This window comes from Phyllopteryx taeniolatus, chromosome 3, assembly GCF_024500385.1.
Source record: "Phyllopteryx taeniolatus isolate TA_2022b chromosome 3, UOR_Ptae_1.2, whole genome shotgun sequence".
Classification (NCBI taxonomy): Eukaryota; Metazoa; Chordata; class Actinopteri; order Syngnathiformes; family Syngnathidae; genus Phyllopteryx; species Phyllopteryx taeniolatus.
The window spans coordinates 8175049-8190370 of record NC_084504.1 but is presented as its reverse complement, the minus strand read 5'-3'; the positions used below and the strand labels follow the sequence as shown (position 1 = coordinate 8190370).

The 15322-nt window shown below is 40.2% G+C and overlaps 1 protein-coding gene across 1 annotated transcript; it reads left to right on the top strand.

Annotated features, from left to right (window-relative positions):
* Positions 1–3: 3 nt before the first annotated feature.
* On the top strand, positions 4–8026 carry spring1 (SREBF pathway regulator in golgi 1). Its single transcript, XM_061766849.1, has 5 exons — positions 4–512; positions 736–892; positions 3014–3165; positions 5391–5504; positions 7647–8026. Exons 1-5 carry the CDS (start codon positions 417–419, stop codon positions 7728–7730), a joined length of 603 nt encoding a protein of 200 aa, XP_061622833.1. The 5' UTR covers positions 4–416; the 3' UTR covers positions 7731–8026.
* Positions 8027–15322: the final 7296 nt, after the last annotated feature.

The window sequence follows — 15322 nt, the reverse complement described above, 5'->3', positions numbered from 1 at the left end:
TTCCGCATTGTGTGGCCAAGTTGTTTTGCTAACGCCGGTGGATAAACACGACCGCTACGCATTTCGTTAAATATAACTACGCTCTTGCTGTGTGCTGCGTTAGATTTTTTTAACAACTTGTTATATTTGTCTAGATATGAGTCCTGGTGTCCTTGTGACCGAGCCAGTTGCGAATGCTTCTTACGGCAAGCTATCAAGCTAGCAAAGCAGGCCACCGACCCAATGCTGTTGCTTGCTTTTGTCACAGATTATGTTACTTTATAATGCAAAATGGGTTAATTGTAGATAAGGCAGATCGTTCTGTCTTTGTAAACCTATCACCGTTGAAGCTAGCTAGCTTTTCCACACACCCGTCCACATCCAAGCGTGCACAATTGAACGATAGGAGGTTGGATGTTTGTTAACCGACTCGTGTCATGATGGTGCTCCGGCGGCTCCTGAGGAAGCGCTGGGTGCTGGGAGTCGTCTTCGGGCTGTCGCTCATCTACTTCCTCACCAGCACGCTGAAACAGGTGCAGCGTCGACACTCAAGCTGTCATGCAAGCGTTAAAATAAGATAACCTTGGGAGTTCGTGAATCAGCGGGGCTTCACTGTCTATACAAGACAACCGGTTGCCCTTTTGTTGACATGTGAAGGTGGCACTGCGTCGAAGGAAAATTTCTGATGAAGATTGGACTTTTTAGCTTTTTTAACTGCCATGCAAGTGTAAAAATAAGCCCTGTGTATGTGTTCAGGAGGAACGGACCATACGGGACCGCACCCTCCTGGAGGTGAGGGACTTGGAGCGGCGCATCCCGTGGAAGGTGCGCTTCAACCTGGGCAACAGCAGCCGGCAGATGGGCCACTGCCGGAACTCCATCCAGGGCAAGATGCTGCTCACCGACGAGCTGGGTGAGCGAGTGGCCGTTAGTTCTCGTCATTGTGCTCTGTGGACTTTACACCGATCTGATCGGTATTGGCCGATAATTAGCATTTTATGCTGATCGACTCTCATGTCATAATTCGCCGATTGATCGGCTCCGCAAAAGACTCTGCGACACCATCGTGTACAGTATATTTAAATCCAAAACCTAGTTTAGTTTTAGCCGTGTGACCTGTCTTTTGACGTAGTACTGTAAATATCTGAATGCCAATAAAGTTATTTTAAAAAAACATGTCTGCAGTGTGGGACAAACAACACATAATGCGTGGATCAGACTAAAAGACAAATTTGGTCTTTCACGATTGCACTATGATGTCAGACTACTGAAATCAAATATTGTATTACGATACCACCGCATCCCGTCTTTTACGATCACTGGGCTTTATCTTGCCAACTCAAACGCGGATACAAGCGTTACTATGGCGACGGCAACTACAATGGACTGCACCCTGTGTATTATAAGAACAAAATGCGGGAAAACGTGGTGGTGGTAACCGGTGCTTGGGATAGGGGTTTGCTCACGTACTTTTAATACGGTATGGCTCGCAAGCAGGCAACAAAACATTATGTAGCCTAGCAAGCTAAACATACCGGCGTTCTGTTGAATCATGCTCTAAAATTCGGTGTGTGTGAAGCAATTTAATTACAGTAAGTTAGCACCCATTATTTCTGTCATGTTTTAATGTTGGTTTGAACTGACTGATTAGAATACATGACCTGAATAGAGAATACTTTTGAAGATACTCTGTATACAGTACACACAGTAAATGAACAAGTCATTTAAATAGACACATTGCTACATCTTGTGGTCAGATCGGTTATCGTTTTTTTTAAACTCGCTGATCGGTCCCAAAAATCCTGTTTGTGTAAAGCCTAGTGCTCTGAGAGCAGGGGAGTTCCCATGGATCATGTCCATGTCAGATGTACATAGTCAAGCTCCCTCCACACGACAGCACGTAAACAGGAGTTCGGAACATTCATGAAGAAAATAATAAATAATAAATAGATTTCTCATTTTTCGATACAAGTAAAAATGTCTTAGACTATAGCTTATTTCCCGAAAAAAAGGTAGAAACTTGCTAGGATAGTCATTTTTATCCAGAAAAATCACTCATTAGAATAGTCATATTTTTTGATTGAAAATTATAATCTTATAAGGATTAAATATTTTCTTAAAGTTTTCATTTTAGTTCTTAAAATAAAGTTGTTTGTTTTTTAGAAAAACTAATAATCTTACGAGAATAAATTCCTTTTTTTTCTGAAATGAAGTCATAAATCATAATTACAAAAAGTCAAATGTCACAAGAATGAAGTTGGAATTTTCTGAGAAAAAAGTCACATACTTTCAAAAACAAGTCGTAATCTTACAAGAATAAAGTTGTTTTTGACAAACGTTTAAAAAACGTTGTTGCCTTTCAATAGTCTTTATTTTACTGAAGTTGCAATTTAAAGAGAATAAAGTTGTGTATTTCCGGGAAAAAGTTGTCTTTTTTTACAAAATGGAAATCGTTCAAGAATAAAGTCGGATATTGTTTTAGAAAAGACTTGGAATCTTATGAGAATAAAGTTATTTAAATACCAGATAGGCATAAAAAGTTGTCATCTTGCATGAATAATGTAATGTTTTTTTTCAAGAAAAATTTAATATCTTACTGGAAAGATGACAATTTTTTTGAGAAAATGTCATGTTTTTTATTTAAAAAATAATCTGGGAAAATAGTCATATTTTTTCAACAAAAGTCGAATTTTATGAGAATTGTTGATTTTTATTTATTATTTTTAAAGTTACAAAATATTGGCGATTTTTTTGTTTTTTTTTTAACCTTGTGAATTTATCTGTTTTTTTATGAAAGAAAGTTAGAAATGTTTTAAGTCATTTTTTCATGGAAGAAAAATTTTGATTTTAGGAGAATATAGTTTATTTTTATTTTTTTCAAGAAAAAATGTTGCTAACCGACAAGCTGGGTGATGGAGTCACACTTAGTCGTTGTCATGGCAATGCAAATCACACCCTCTAGTAGAGGTGCTTTTCAAATAAAGTTGAGTTTAAATTAGTGTAAAAAGGACAAAATGTGTCTCTCCTTGTGAAGGATACGTGTGCGAGCGCAAAGACTTGCTGGTGAACGGCTGCTGCAACGTCAACGCTCCCCGCACGAGGCGGCACGTCTGCAAAAGCTGCCTGGCCAATGGCTGCTGCAGTGTTTACGAATACTGCGTGTCCTGTTGCCTGCGGCCAGATAAGGTAACCTCTTCACAGTGCAGTAAGACAGTCTACATCTGCGCGAAACTACGACTTAGACTTCCGGATCGGGCGCTGTTTGAGTCATCCAATTTAAGCGTTAGTGAGGTTTAAGTCTAGTTCACCAATCAAACGACACAAGAAAGTCACATGACCTCACACGTCGTCTTCCATTGGGCTTCCCGGACATAGGTTTTCACACTAGGTAAGCCTACCCCGCTGATCGTCGCGCGTACGTGGCGGCCATGTTGGGTAGGTCGTCGTCACCATGAAGGCAACGGCGCGCTACTCTTGTTTACATTTAGATGAACAAAAACAACAGCTTTCATGCATTGTAGTATTTGTCTGGCACTGTCTGCCCAAATGTGGATTTTTTTAGCTAACTTATAACTTGAGAAAACACCGTGTAGGAAATTGCAGGTGGGTTTTTTTGTAGTTTTGGCTGTGCATGCACACACACAGCAACATCAGAATTTGTACATTCACATTTTATTTTGTAATTTATTTATTTTTTATTATTGATGTTAATGCTGTGGTAAAAAAAAATAAAAATCGAAAGTTAACTCTTATTTACTCAGTACTTGAGTAACAATTTCACTGTGTACTTTTTACTCTGACTCAAGTAATTCTTTGGAGGACTACTATTTACTTTTATTTGAGTAACATTATTGTCAAGTAACAGTACACTTACTTGAGGACAATGTTTGGTTACTCTACCCACCTCTGGAGCGGACATCCTCTATTGCTACTCTTATGTTTAAGCAATTTTTTTGTTCATCAGATCAGCCAGTGTCGTATTTGTTGCGCTGGTCTTTTGTATTTTCGCGTTGAACCGCGAAGCACACAAAACATCGGGGACAAGAGTTGATCCGCTAGTACATCTTGTATTAATTAGAAACGCGGCTACAATTATCTAATTAGTTTACTGATGTTAATGTTAAATGTATTAAGCAACGGAGCGCTGTTAATGAGTATGTCACAACACAGAATGAACTAACTTCAAATTCAGAAATGGCCAATAAAAACAGAAAAATATTGGACTTAATATTTTCCTGGAGGATGCATTTGGGATTAGCCTTTGAAGTTGGTAATAGTGCAAAATGAAGTGAAACAGACAATAATTTTAGTCAATTCTTTTCCAGAATGAGAGTGCTTAAAGAGGAGGATGCTATTCATGTGGCACATTTAGAAGCACGCATCAGGTGCAGGTGGAGATGGGCCTGGCTCAAGTTGGAGCCCAGAACAAAAGAGCAAATAAATGAGGCAAATTTTAATCTTAAATTTGTATTTGAGCGGTGTAAATAAGTTTTTTCGCACGAAGATTTTTTTTTTTGCCTTATTGTACTCTTTAGAGTCTTCCAGATTGCTTAACTTATATTAAAATTAAAAAAAAAATCTCTGCGGGGGCTCCCCCCAGACCCCTCTAAAATGGTTTCGGTTTTTTTTTTTGGTCACCTTTTACATGCCTTTGGTGGTTGCATGTCTGTTTTTTGGAGAGAAAAAAAGGTCAAATTTTGCAAGAATACATATTTCAAGAATTAAAGTCAGAATCTTATGAGAATAATTTCATGTTTGTTGCTGAAAGAAAGTAGGTAATATTTTTCGAAAAGGAAGTTGTATATTTTCAGAAACTAATCTTACAATAATTTTTAAAAAGTTGGAATTTTATCAAAAAGAATAAAATACTGTTTTTCCACCTAAAATGGTCATATAAGAATAAAGTTGTATTTTTTTTTTGTGGAGAAAAAAGTTGTAATCGAAAAGAAAATGTATGAATCTTATGACAATGTCATGTTTTTCGAGAAAAAAAAGTCATTTTAGAAGAATAAAGTCAATGTTTGGGACAATAAAGTCATGCTTTTTGGAAGAAGAAAAGTCATAATGAAGTCTTAATCTTGGACTCTTATGGGGTGGGAGAAAAAGTCCAATCTTTTAGAGGTATCTTTTCGAGAAGCCCGCAATTTTACATGAATCAACTCATGTTTTTTTCAAGAAAAAAAGTCATAACCTTATATATAACCTAATAATGTCATATTTCAGAGTATTAAAAGTTGCCCTTTTTTTTTTTTTTTTTAATTATCCTGGGGGTAAAAAATTTTCGGGGGAGGGTGGATCAAAATGTTTTAACTCTTGAAGAAAATACTATAGACTCCTTGAAAACAAAATTGTGGAAAAAATCTCAATCATAGGAGAATAAAGTTATATTTTTATTATGTATATTATTTTAGCGAGCTCTCCTGGAGCGCTTCCTGAACCGCGCCGCGGGAGGCTTCCAGAATCTGTTCACCGCCGTGGAGGACCTCTTCGAGCTGTGCCTGGCCAAGTGTCGCACCTCCTCACAAGTACGTCTGTCCAAAAATCTCTTTGTCTTGTTACATTGGCGTTGCTTAATTTATGTCCACCTTGCTTCTTTTTCTTTTTTTTTTTTTTATTTTAAATATAATAATTTTTAGCTGTGCAAATGTGATGAAACTTGAAAGGTGTGAATTTTTGTCCGAGTTTATTATTTCTAACTTTAGCTCTTTAAATGTATCAATAATATACTGTTACTTGCTAATGAAGACCAAAATTGGGTTTAAATTGATTGGTTTCATTCTAGATTCAACTTGAAAATTTTAGTTTTTTTTTTATGTTTCCTACCAGATGACAAAGTTTTGGACAAGGGAGCAATTTCATATAATATTCTGTAGTTTCTGTAAGAGGCATTTAATGGCACACTACACTCCAATTAAGAAAATTAATGACACAGACTGTGCTCTTTGTAATGCTGTGGTACTTTGACTTATGAGTGGCCCAACTTACATTTTTCGAGTTATGAGCCACTCGAAAACATTTGATTTCAGTTGTTGCTGCTGAGGATGGCCCAACCAGTTCTTAGGTTTAGGGGGCCCATTACGTTTTCCACAACAAACAGCATTTTAAGTTCACTTGGGTTATACTGTATTTGTCTATTTATTTGATGATCTTGAACATTAAAGTGGGGAAACTATGCAAAAATATAAGAATTTGAGAAGGGGGCCAATACTTTTTCACAGCACTGTATATTAACCTTTTCCACTTCTAATTTAAAATAGATCGAGATTTTCTTCATAAGAAACACGTAACCAAGAGAATGTTGGTGTTTGGGCGGACTGCAACAGTTTAATGGCATTTCAACTCATTTTAATGGGCGAAATTTGCTACACGAGTAAATTAATTCAGAGTTTGGTCACAGAACGAATTCAACTCGTAAGTCAAGGTACCTCTGAAAAAGACAAAAACTGGTGTTAGTGAGAATACAGTGAATTGAGATACAAGTTTAATTTGTTATGTGACAACGCTCATAACTCAAAACATTTGTATCTCAAATCATCTTTCCCCATTGAAATAAATGGAAATGTCAATAATCCATTCCAGCCTTCCCTCAATATCCATCCATTTTCTGAACCGCTGATATGATAAGAATAAAGGCCAAACCTCCGCCACTAACACAAGCCTCTTCGCCTCTCTCAGAAGGCAATGTTGATGAATGTTAATTACTGTATAAGGTTTTATAATTAAAGATTTAAGTAAATGTACTGTTGTAATCTTTGTCTCAAATATATAAAGTATAAATACTGTTTACATATTTTAAACATTCTGGTACCCACATACACATCCATGAAAATTCCTGGGGGTGGCCAATCCTACTTCACGGTTTTTCACCTTTCGTGGGGGGTTTTGGTCCCCATTAACCGCAAAAAACGAGGGAACACTGTACATGAAGACAGAGGGCACGTCACGAATCCTCAGCAGTAATATTCTTCTTCACAGAGGATAAAGAATATATACCTGTGGCTATTGTTGTATTATCAGTCTACATGTGTTGCACCATTATTTGTGTTCAAATATCCGTTACTTAAAAGGTTATAACACAGCTACACCGATGCCCGCTACAGCATTTTCCATTATTTATTAGCATTAGTGTTAAGTAAGCGGACTTAAAACAGATTTTTTTTTTTAAACAATATACAATTCTTTGCTTTGTTTAATTTGTCAGTAAACTTCAGCTGGGAGTAGCATTCAGTAGTTCACGATCTGCTAAACTGCTGCTTGTTGTGAAATGAGTGGAATTCACTGCCACCATGCTGGACTCGTGTATCAGATTTTTGCTTGCAAGTCAAAGCAAAAAGTTGGCCAAACGACTGCTTTCATCTCGAAAAACTCGTAAGTGCAGTCACTCGTATTTGCAAGCACTACCGCAGATAAACATTTCATTTTTTTAAAGTTGTTTTCAACCTGAGCCTTGTGCAAACAAACTGGAATTTGAAGTGTTAAAAAATAAAACTGAATGGATATGTTACACCAATGACAAGAACTGATCAAAACTTGATGCAATAAAAATAGCACAAAACAAGGAAAGTTTGAAAAATTACAGACTTTGTAACTGTGAAACTATGAACAAGGGTTAAGGGAACAAGCCTGAAGCTTAACCAACAAAAATGTGTTGTTTGTGGCTCATGCAGAGCGTTCAACACGAGAACACGTACCGGAACCCACAAGCCAAGTACTGCTACGGGGAGAGTCCTCCGGAGCTCCTTCCCATCTAAACTGTGTTACGACCCCCCTGGAATCACAAGAAAGACTTTTGCTGCCTTTTTTTTTTTTTACCCTCAAAGGACATAGGCAACAAATCCCTGAGTTACACTTCATAAGTGCATCCACACGATTTCCTTCCAGTCATCCATGATGATCGGCAGCTCCCGTATGATCAGGACGAGACTGATAAAGTTACCTCCGCCAAGCACGTGGCAGGCAGGTTATGTTTTGATCAATGTTTGTTTGTTGTTGTGGACTGGTACTAATGTGTATGAAGGGCCACAATAAAGGAAGGACAATAATTACACTATGGGGATAGTAGTGTTTTTTTCTGTGAAACACAAACACAGTTTAGGGAAAGGTCGTAAGATTAAGAGATCAAGTTTGGGCTTTTTTTTTTTTTTAAGGGAAAAAATGTTTTATTAGAAATACATTTTTTGACAAATAGTCACAGGTGTTGGTGGGAGGGAAAGTAGGGTGGGTTTGACAATAGGCTTTTTTTTTAGAAAAATGAACTTTTTAGTGAAAAAGGTGTACACTTGTGGAAACAAAGTTGGATTTCGTAGGTGTATTTTATTTTATTTTTTTACATGTTTTTAAAGTTGAAATCTTGTTTATTTTGGGACAGAGTCATAATATTACATGAATAAAGCTTTTTGTTTATTTGTATTCTGACGAGAATAAAGTTTAATTTGTTCGAGGAGAAGAACGAAGTTGGGATTTTCCTTAAGCGGTATTTTCTTTGTGCAAAAAACATCTTTTATTTTAGTCTATTAAAGTTGTGTTGTTGCATATTTTTGAGAAAATGTTTTTGGCTTTAAAATCGTAATCTTATCAGAATTTTAAAAAAATTAATTAAAAATTAAGGTCATAATCTCGAGAATAACGATGTATATTTTCAAGAGTTTTAATCTTAGAACAATTGTGAAACTGACATTTTTCATTGTTAAATTTCGACTTTATCTAAAGGCATATTTTTTTTTCTTAAAAAAAAAAAAAACGTACTACTACTATAATTATTGTCATGTAATACTCATCCAAACACATGCTGGGAACAATTCGTTCTATGTCACTTTTACGCTAACCCACAGTCAAAATGCCTTAAGTCCATGACATCCTAAGAACATCCTACATTAAGACGGTGCTGCATTATTATTATATTCTTCTTCCACTTTTGTTATCAGTCCAGCCCTAGCGGAGGTCTGCACTCCCCTGAGTGCCATCCTACTAGTTGTGTCACGATGTCAAGTGTATCAATGCATGGAAATTAATCGACTGTTTTAATAAAAGGGACTGTGAAACCATGAAAGACTTTCAAAGCGTCAAGTTCCCATTTAATGCAAACAATTGTTCTGTCAGTTAACGAGCACAAGAAGCAAATGTTGCGAGTTTACATCTCCATTTATCAAAACAAATTGGCTCAAATGTCCATCTGTCTATGAAATGTTGTTAAAATTTGGAAGCAATTAGACAAAATCTTGAGGGGTTCAACTTTGAAGGACCCTTGGAAATGTCTCTAAATTGCCCGCTTCAAACTAAAATGGCAAACTTTTTGGGCATGCCTTCATTAGACTTTTTTTTTTTTTGTGGGCCTACTCTCGACAGATATGTAATGCAGCCCTATGGGGGGCACAAGCCAGTACAAACTGTAGGCCGGTCCCAAGCCCGGTTAAATGCAGAGGGTTGCGTCAGGAAAGGCATCCGGCTTAAAACTTTGCCAAACAAATATGAGCGTTCATCCAAAGAATTCCATACCGGATCGATCGTGGCCCGGGTTAACAACGTCCGCCACCGGCGCAGTCAACCTGCAGGGCGCCGGTGGAAATTCAGCTACTGTGGGTCGAAGTCAAAGAAGAAGAAGAGGTGGAAAGCGGGATCTTCGGCAGAAAGAGAAGAGGAAAGCACAGAGCCTAGAACTGAATGTGGTGACTTTGAATGTTGGGACTATGACAGGAAAATCTCGGGAGTTGGTTGACATGATGATTAGGAGAAAGGTTGATATATTGTGTCTCCAGGAGACCAGGTGGAAAGGCAGTAAGGCTAGAAGTTTAGGGGCAGGGTTTAAATTATTTTACCATGGTGTCGATGGAAGAGAAATGGAGTCGGGGTTATTTAAAAAGAAGAGTTGGCTAAGAATGTCTTGGAGGTGAAAAGAGTATCAGATCGAGTGATGAGGCTGAAACTTGAAATTGAGGGTGTTATGTATAATGTGATTAGTGGCTATGACCCACGGGTAGGATGTGACCTAGAGGTGAAATAGAAATTCTGGAAGGAGCTAGATGAAGTAGTTCTAAGCATCCCAGACAGAGAGAGAGAGTCGTAATTGGTGCAGATTGTAATGGACATGTTGGTGAAGCTAATAGGGGTGATGAAGAAGTGATGGGTAAGTACGGCATCCAGGAAAGGAACTTGGAGGGACAGATGGGGGTAGACTTTGCAACAAGGATGCAAATGGCTGTAGTGAACACTTTTTTCCAGAAGAAGCATAAACATAGGGTGACCTACAAGAGCGGAGGTAGAAGCACACAGGTGGATTACATCTTGTGCAGACAATGTAATCTGAAGGAGGTTACCAACTGTAAGGTAGTGGTAGGGGAGAGTGTGGCTAGACAGCATAGGATGGTGGTGTGTAAAATGACTCTGGTGGTGGGGAGGAAGATTAGGAAGAAAAGGCAGAGCAGAGAACCATGTGGTGGAAGCTGAGACAGGACGAGTATTGTGCAGCTTTTCCTGAAGAGGTGAGACAGGCTCTCTGTGGACAGGAGTAGCTTCCAGAAGACTGGACCACTGCAGCCAAGGTGATCAGAGAGGCAGGCAGGAGAGTACTTGGTGTATCTTCTGGCAGGAAAGGAGAGAAGGAGACTTGGTGTTGGAACCTCACAGTACAGGAAATCATACAAGGAAAAAGGTTAGTTAAGAAGTGGGAAACTGAGAGGACCGAGGAGAGGCGAAAGGAATACATTGAGATGTGACATGGGGCAAAGGTCGAGGTGGCAAAGGCCAAACGAGGCATATGATGACATGTATGCCAGGTTGGACACTAAAGAAGGAGAAAAGGATCTATACAGGTTGGCCAGACAGAGGGATAAAGATGGGAAGGATGTGCAGCAGGATAGGGTGATTAAGGATAGAGATGGAAATATGTTGATTGGTGCCAGTAGTGTGCTAGATAGATGGAAAAAATACTTTGGGGAGTTGATGAATGAGGAAAATGAGACCGAAGGGAGAGTAGAAGAGTGTGGTAGACCAGGAAGTGGCAATGATTAGTAAAGGGGAAGTTAGAAAGGCATTAAAGAGTATGAAAAATGGAAAGGCAGTTGGTCCTGATGACATTCCTGTGGAGGTATGGAAGCATCTAGGAGAGGTGGCTGTGGAGTTTTTGACCAGCTTGTTCAATAGAATTGTACCGTGTGAGTAGATGCCTGAGGACTGGAGTAAAAGTGTGTTGGTCCCCATTTTTAAGAACAAGGGTGATGTGCAGAGCTGTGGGAACTCTAGAGGAATAAAGTTGATGAGCCACACAATGAAGTTATGGGAAAGCGTAGTGGAGGCTAGACTCAGGACAGAAGTGAGTATTTGCAAGCAACAGTATGGTTTCATGCCTAGAAAAGAGTACCACAGATGCATTATTTGCCTTGAGGATGTTGATGGAAAAGTACAGAGAAGGTCAGAAGGAGCTACATTTGTAGATCTAGAGAAAGCCTATGACAGAGTACCCAGAGAGCAACTCTGGTACTGCATGCGGAAGTCTGGAGTGGCAGAGAATCGTGTTAGAATAATACAGTGTACGAGGGCAGTAGAACAGCAGTGAGGTGTGCTGTAGGTGTGACAGACGCATTTAAGGTGGAGGTGGGACTGCATCAGGGATCAACCCTGAGCCCCTTCCTGTTTGCAGTGGTGATGGATTAGCTGACAGATGAGGTTAGACTGGAATCCCCGTAGACCATGATGTTTGCAGATGACATTGTGATCATGCACTGGAAAGCAGAGGAATGAAGATTAGCCGAAGTAAGACAGAATATATGTGCATGAATGAGAGGGGTGGTGGGGGAAGAGTGAGGCTACAGGGAGAAGAGATAGCAAGGGTGGATGACTTTAAATACTTGGGGTCAACCGTCCAGAGCAATGGTGAGTATGGTCAGGAAGTGAAGAAACAGGTACAAGCAGGTTGGAACGGGTGGAGGAAGGTGTCAGGTGTGTTATGTGACAGAAGAGTCTCTGCTAGGATGAAGGGCAAAGTTTATAAAACAGTGGTGAGGCCAGCCATGATGTATGGATTAAAGACAGTGGCACTGAAGAGACAACAGGAAGCAGAGCTGGAGGTGGCGGAAATGAAGATGTTGAGGTTCACTCTCGGAGTGACCAGGTTGGATAAAATTAGAAATGAGCTCATCAGAGGCACAGCCCAGGTTAGATGTTTTGGAGACAAAGTTAGAGAGAGCAGACTTCGATGGTTTGGACACGTCCAGAGGAGAGAGAGTGAGTATATTGGTAGAAGGATGATGAAGATGGAGCTGCCAGGCAAGAGAGCTAAAGGAAGGCCAAAGAGAAGGTTGCTGGATGTCGTGAGGGAAGACATGACGGCAGTTGGTGTTCGAGAGGAGGATGCAGGAGATAGGCTTACATGGAAAAGGATGACGCGCTGTGGCGTCCCCTAAAGGGACAAGCCGAAAGGAAAAGAAGAAGACTCTTGACAGACATGTCTACCAAATTCTATGCTGTCAAGTTAAATCGGCTTCAAGGGCTGAATTTTCAAACAATTCGAAGGACCCCTGGAAATTGTCAAAAATGAAACAGATGGCCCCTTCAAACCAAAATGGCAGACTTCCTGTGTCTTTTTCAGCATGGCTTATTGAGACATTTTTATGGGTCCTGTCCACTGCTAGGCCGTTGATCATTTCAATCCGGACCGCCAAAGATTGGTACAGATTTGCCCAAATCATATCACAATCATGACTACATTCATTTGACCTTGTCCTGTAATGCCCAGTGGTTCCACCAGGTTGTACTGTAAGGCCCAGTGGTATCACCAGGTACTGTAGTAGGTACAGTGATACATTGATTTGACTTTGGCTATTCTGTTTTTACTCTGCTACTGCTCTGAATCCTTCTTCAAACATGAGTGGGCCAAAGAAAAGAAAAGTCGAGAGTGAGTGCCAAGTGTTTAATATAGAATGGACGACTAAATACTTTTTCACTGAAGTCCGGTCAAAGGCTGTATGTCTAATTTGTTAAGAAACCATTGCGGTTTGAGAGGAATATAACATCAGCCATCACTTTTCTACCAATCATGCTGATTATGCTAAGAGCCAATCAACGCAGGAACTGATGGCTACGGCTTAGCGGTTAAAATCAAGTTTGCAGGCTCAGCAAAACACCTTCATCTGACAAACTGCCATCCAAAATTCAGTCACACAAGACCCTGAAAGAGCGCCACGCGAGCTGCAGATGGAACTGATTGATCTTAAAAGAGAAGTTCAACTCTCAAACTGGATGAGTTTTATGCTTCATTAAGCGCAGACAAATTTCCAAAAATCCGGAAGATGGGACAGAAGATGCTGGTGGTGTTTGGCTCTACATGTGTGTGTGAACAGACTTTTAGTGTGATGAACACGAAGTAAAACAGAATATATGTGCATGAATGAGAGGGGTGGTGGGGGAAGAATGAGGCTACAGGGAGAAGAGATGGCAAGGGTAGAGGACTTTAAATACTTGGGGTCAATCGTCCAGAGCAATGGTGAGTGTGGTCAGGAAGTGAAGAAACGGGTCCAAGCAGGTTGGAACGGGTGGAGGAAGGTGTCAGGTGTGTTATGTGACAGAAGAGTCTCTGCTAGGATGAAGGGCAAAGTTTATAAAACAGTGGTGAGGCCAGCCATGATGTACGGATTAGAGACAGTGGCACTGAAGAGAAAACAGGAAGCAGAGCTGGAGGTGGCGGAAATGAAGATGTTGAGGTTCGCTCTCGGAGTGACCAGGTTGGATAAAATTAGAAATGAGCTCATCAGAGGGACAGCCAAGGTTCGATGTTTTGGAGACAAAGTTAGAGAGAGCAGACTTCAATGGTTTGGACACGTCCAGAGGAGAGAGAGTGAGTATATTGGTAGAAGGATGATGAGGATGGAGCTGCCAGGCAAGAGAGCTAGAGGAAGACCAAAGAGAAGGTTGATGGATGTCGTGAGGGAAGACATGATGGCAGTTGGTGTTCGAGAGGAGGATGCAGGAGATAGGCTCTCATGGAAAAGGATGACACGCTGTGGCGACCCCTAACGGGACAAGCCGAAAGGAAAAGAAGAAGAAGAAGAAGAACACCAACAAAACATCCTACACATCCCAGCTGAGTGATGAACACCTCAGATGTGTTCTGAGAATTGCCACAACAAAACTAACACCAGACTTTGATGCACTGGCACAAAAAGGTGATCAACAAAACAACAATGTTCCCATTAAAATTATTATTTGATATGTAAGCATCTGGTCCTGGCTTGACCCGCCTGTCAAATTTTAAATGTCAATGTGGCCCCTGAGCTAAAAAGTTGGCCCACCCCTGGTCTAGTCATAATAGAGATGGCTGCCAAATTTTATTTTGCTAAGTGAAATTGACTTTGGGAGCTGAATGTTCCAAAAACACTCGCTCTTGTAGGAAATTGTCTAGTTACAGCACTGGAAATGATCCTGAAACATTTGTCATGTTTAAAGGCATGTCTACGCATGATAGACATACCTACCAAATTACATGTTTCTAAATTTTTGCATATGGGAAATCGGGATTTATAATGAGAAGGAAGCAAAGCAATTTCAAAGGGCCCTCAAAATAATTGGAGAAGGCCCAAACTGTTAATGTTGTTGGGCTTTGGAAGGTCTTCGCCTCCTTCCATCTGTCCACACATTCAAGCATGATTGGAGTCAAGTGGTGACCCATCCATGTGGTGTTGTCAAGGGACAGTTCTATCAGCGTGGAACTATTAATCATCCTGCAGGCGGAACAAACCAAAATGACATAATTAGGGAAACATATCTGAGCTTGTCAGCCTCTTTGCCAGCTTGATTAATGACCATCACGAGGGAATCCATCCATCCATTTTCCATACCGCTTATCTTCACTAGGGTCGCGGGCGTGCTGGAGTCTATCCCAGCTCTATTTGGGTGAGAGGTGGGCTACACCCTGAATTGGTCGCCATCTGATCGCAGCGCACATATAGACAAACAACCATTTGCACTTACATTCACACCTACGGGCAATTTAGTCTTCAATTAAGCTACCATGCATGTTTGTGGAATGTGGGAGGAAAGCGGAGTACCCGGAGAAAACCAGCGTAGATTTCAACCCAAGTCCTCAGAACCGTGAGACAGATTTGCTAACAAGTCGGTCATCGTTGCGCGCACGAGGGAACCATGATATTGTATTTCCCCAAAACGTACTCAGTAGCGCCCCCTGGAAAGTGTGAAAATACTTTTTTTTTCACCGATGCCCTATAATGTAGGTGGGGCATGCTGTCCAAATTTGATGGTTATTTCAAGTATTCGACATGAAAACTGGAGGTCCGAGGTCCCATTCATCAGCATGTGCAGCTTTAATTTGTGCCGTTTGTAATCTAACATTTAA

Coding starts and splice junctions, on each gene's coding strand:
- spring1 (XM_061766849.1), top strand. CDS start 417: ATGATGGTGCTCCGGCGGCTCCTGAGGAAGCGCTGGGTGCTGGGAGTC. Junction 3,166..5,390: donor GTTGCCTGCGGCCAGATAAG/GTAACCTCTTCA, acceptor ATATTATTTTAG/CGAGCTCTCCTGGAGCGCTT. Junction 5,505..7,646: donor AGTGTCGCACCTCCTCACAA/GTACGTCTGTCC, acceptor TGGCTCATGCAG/AGCGTTCAACACGAGAACAC.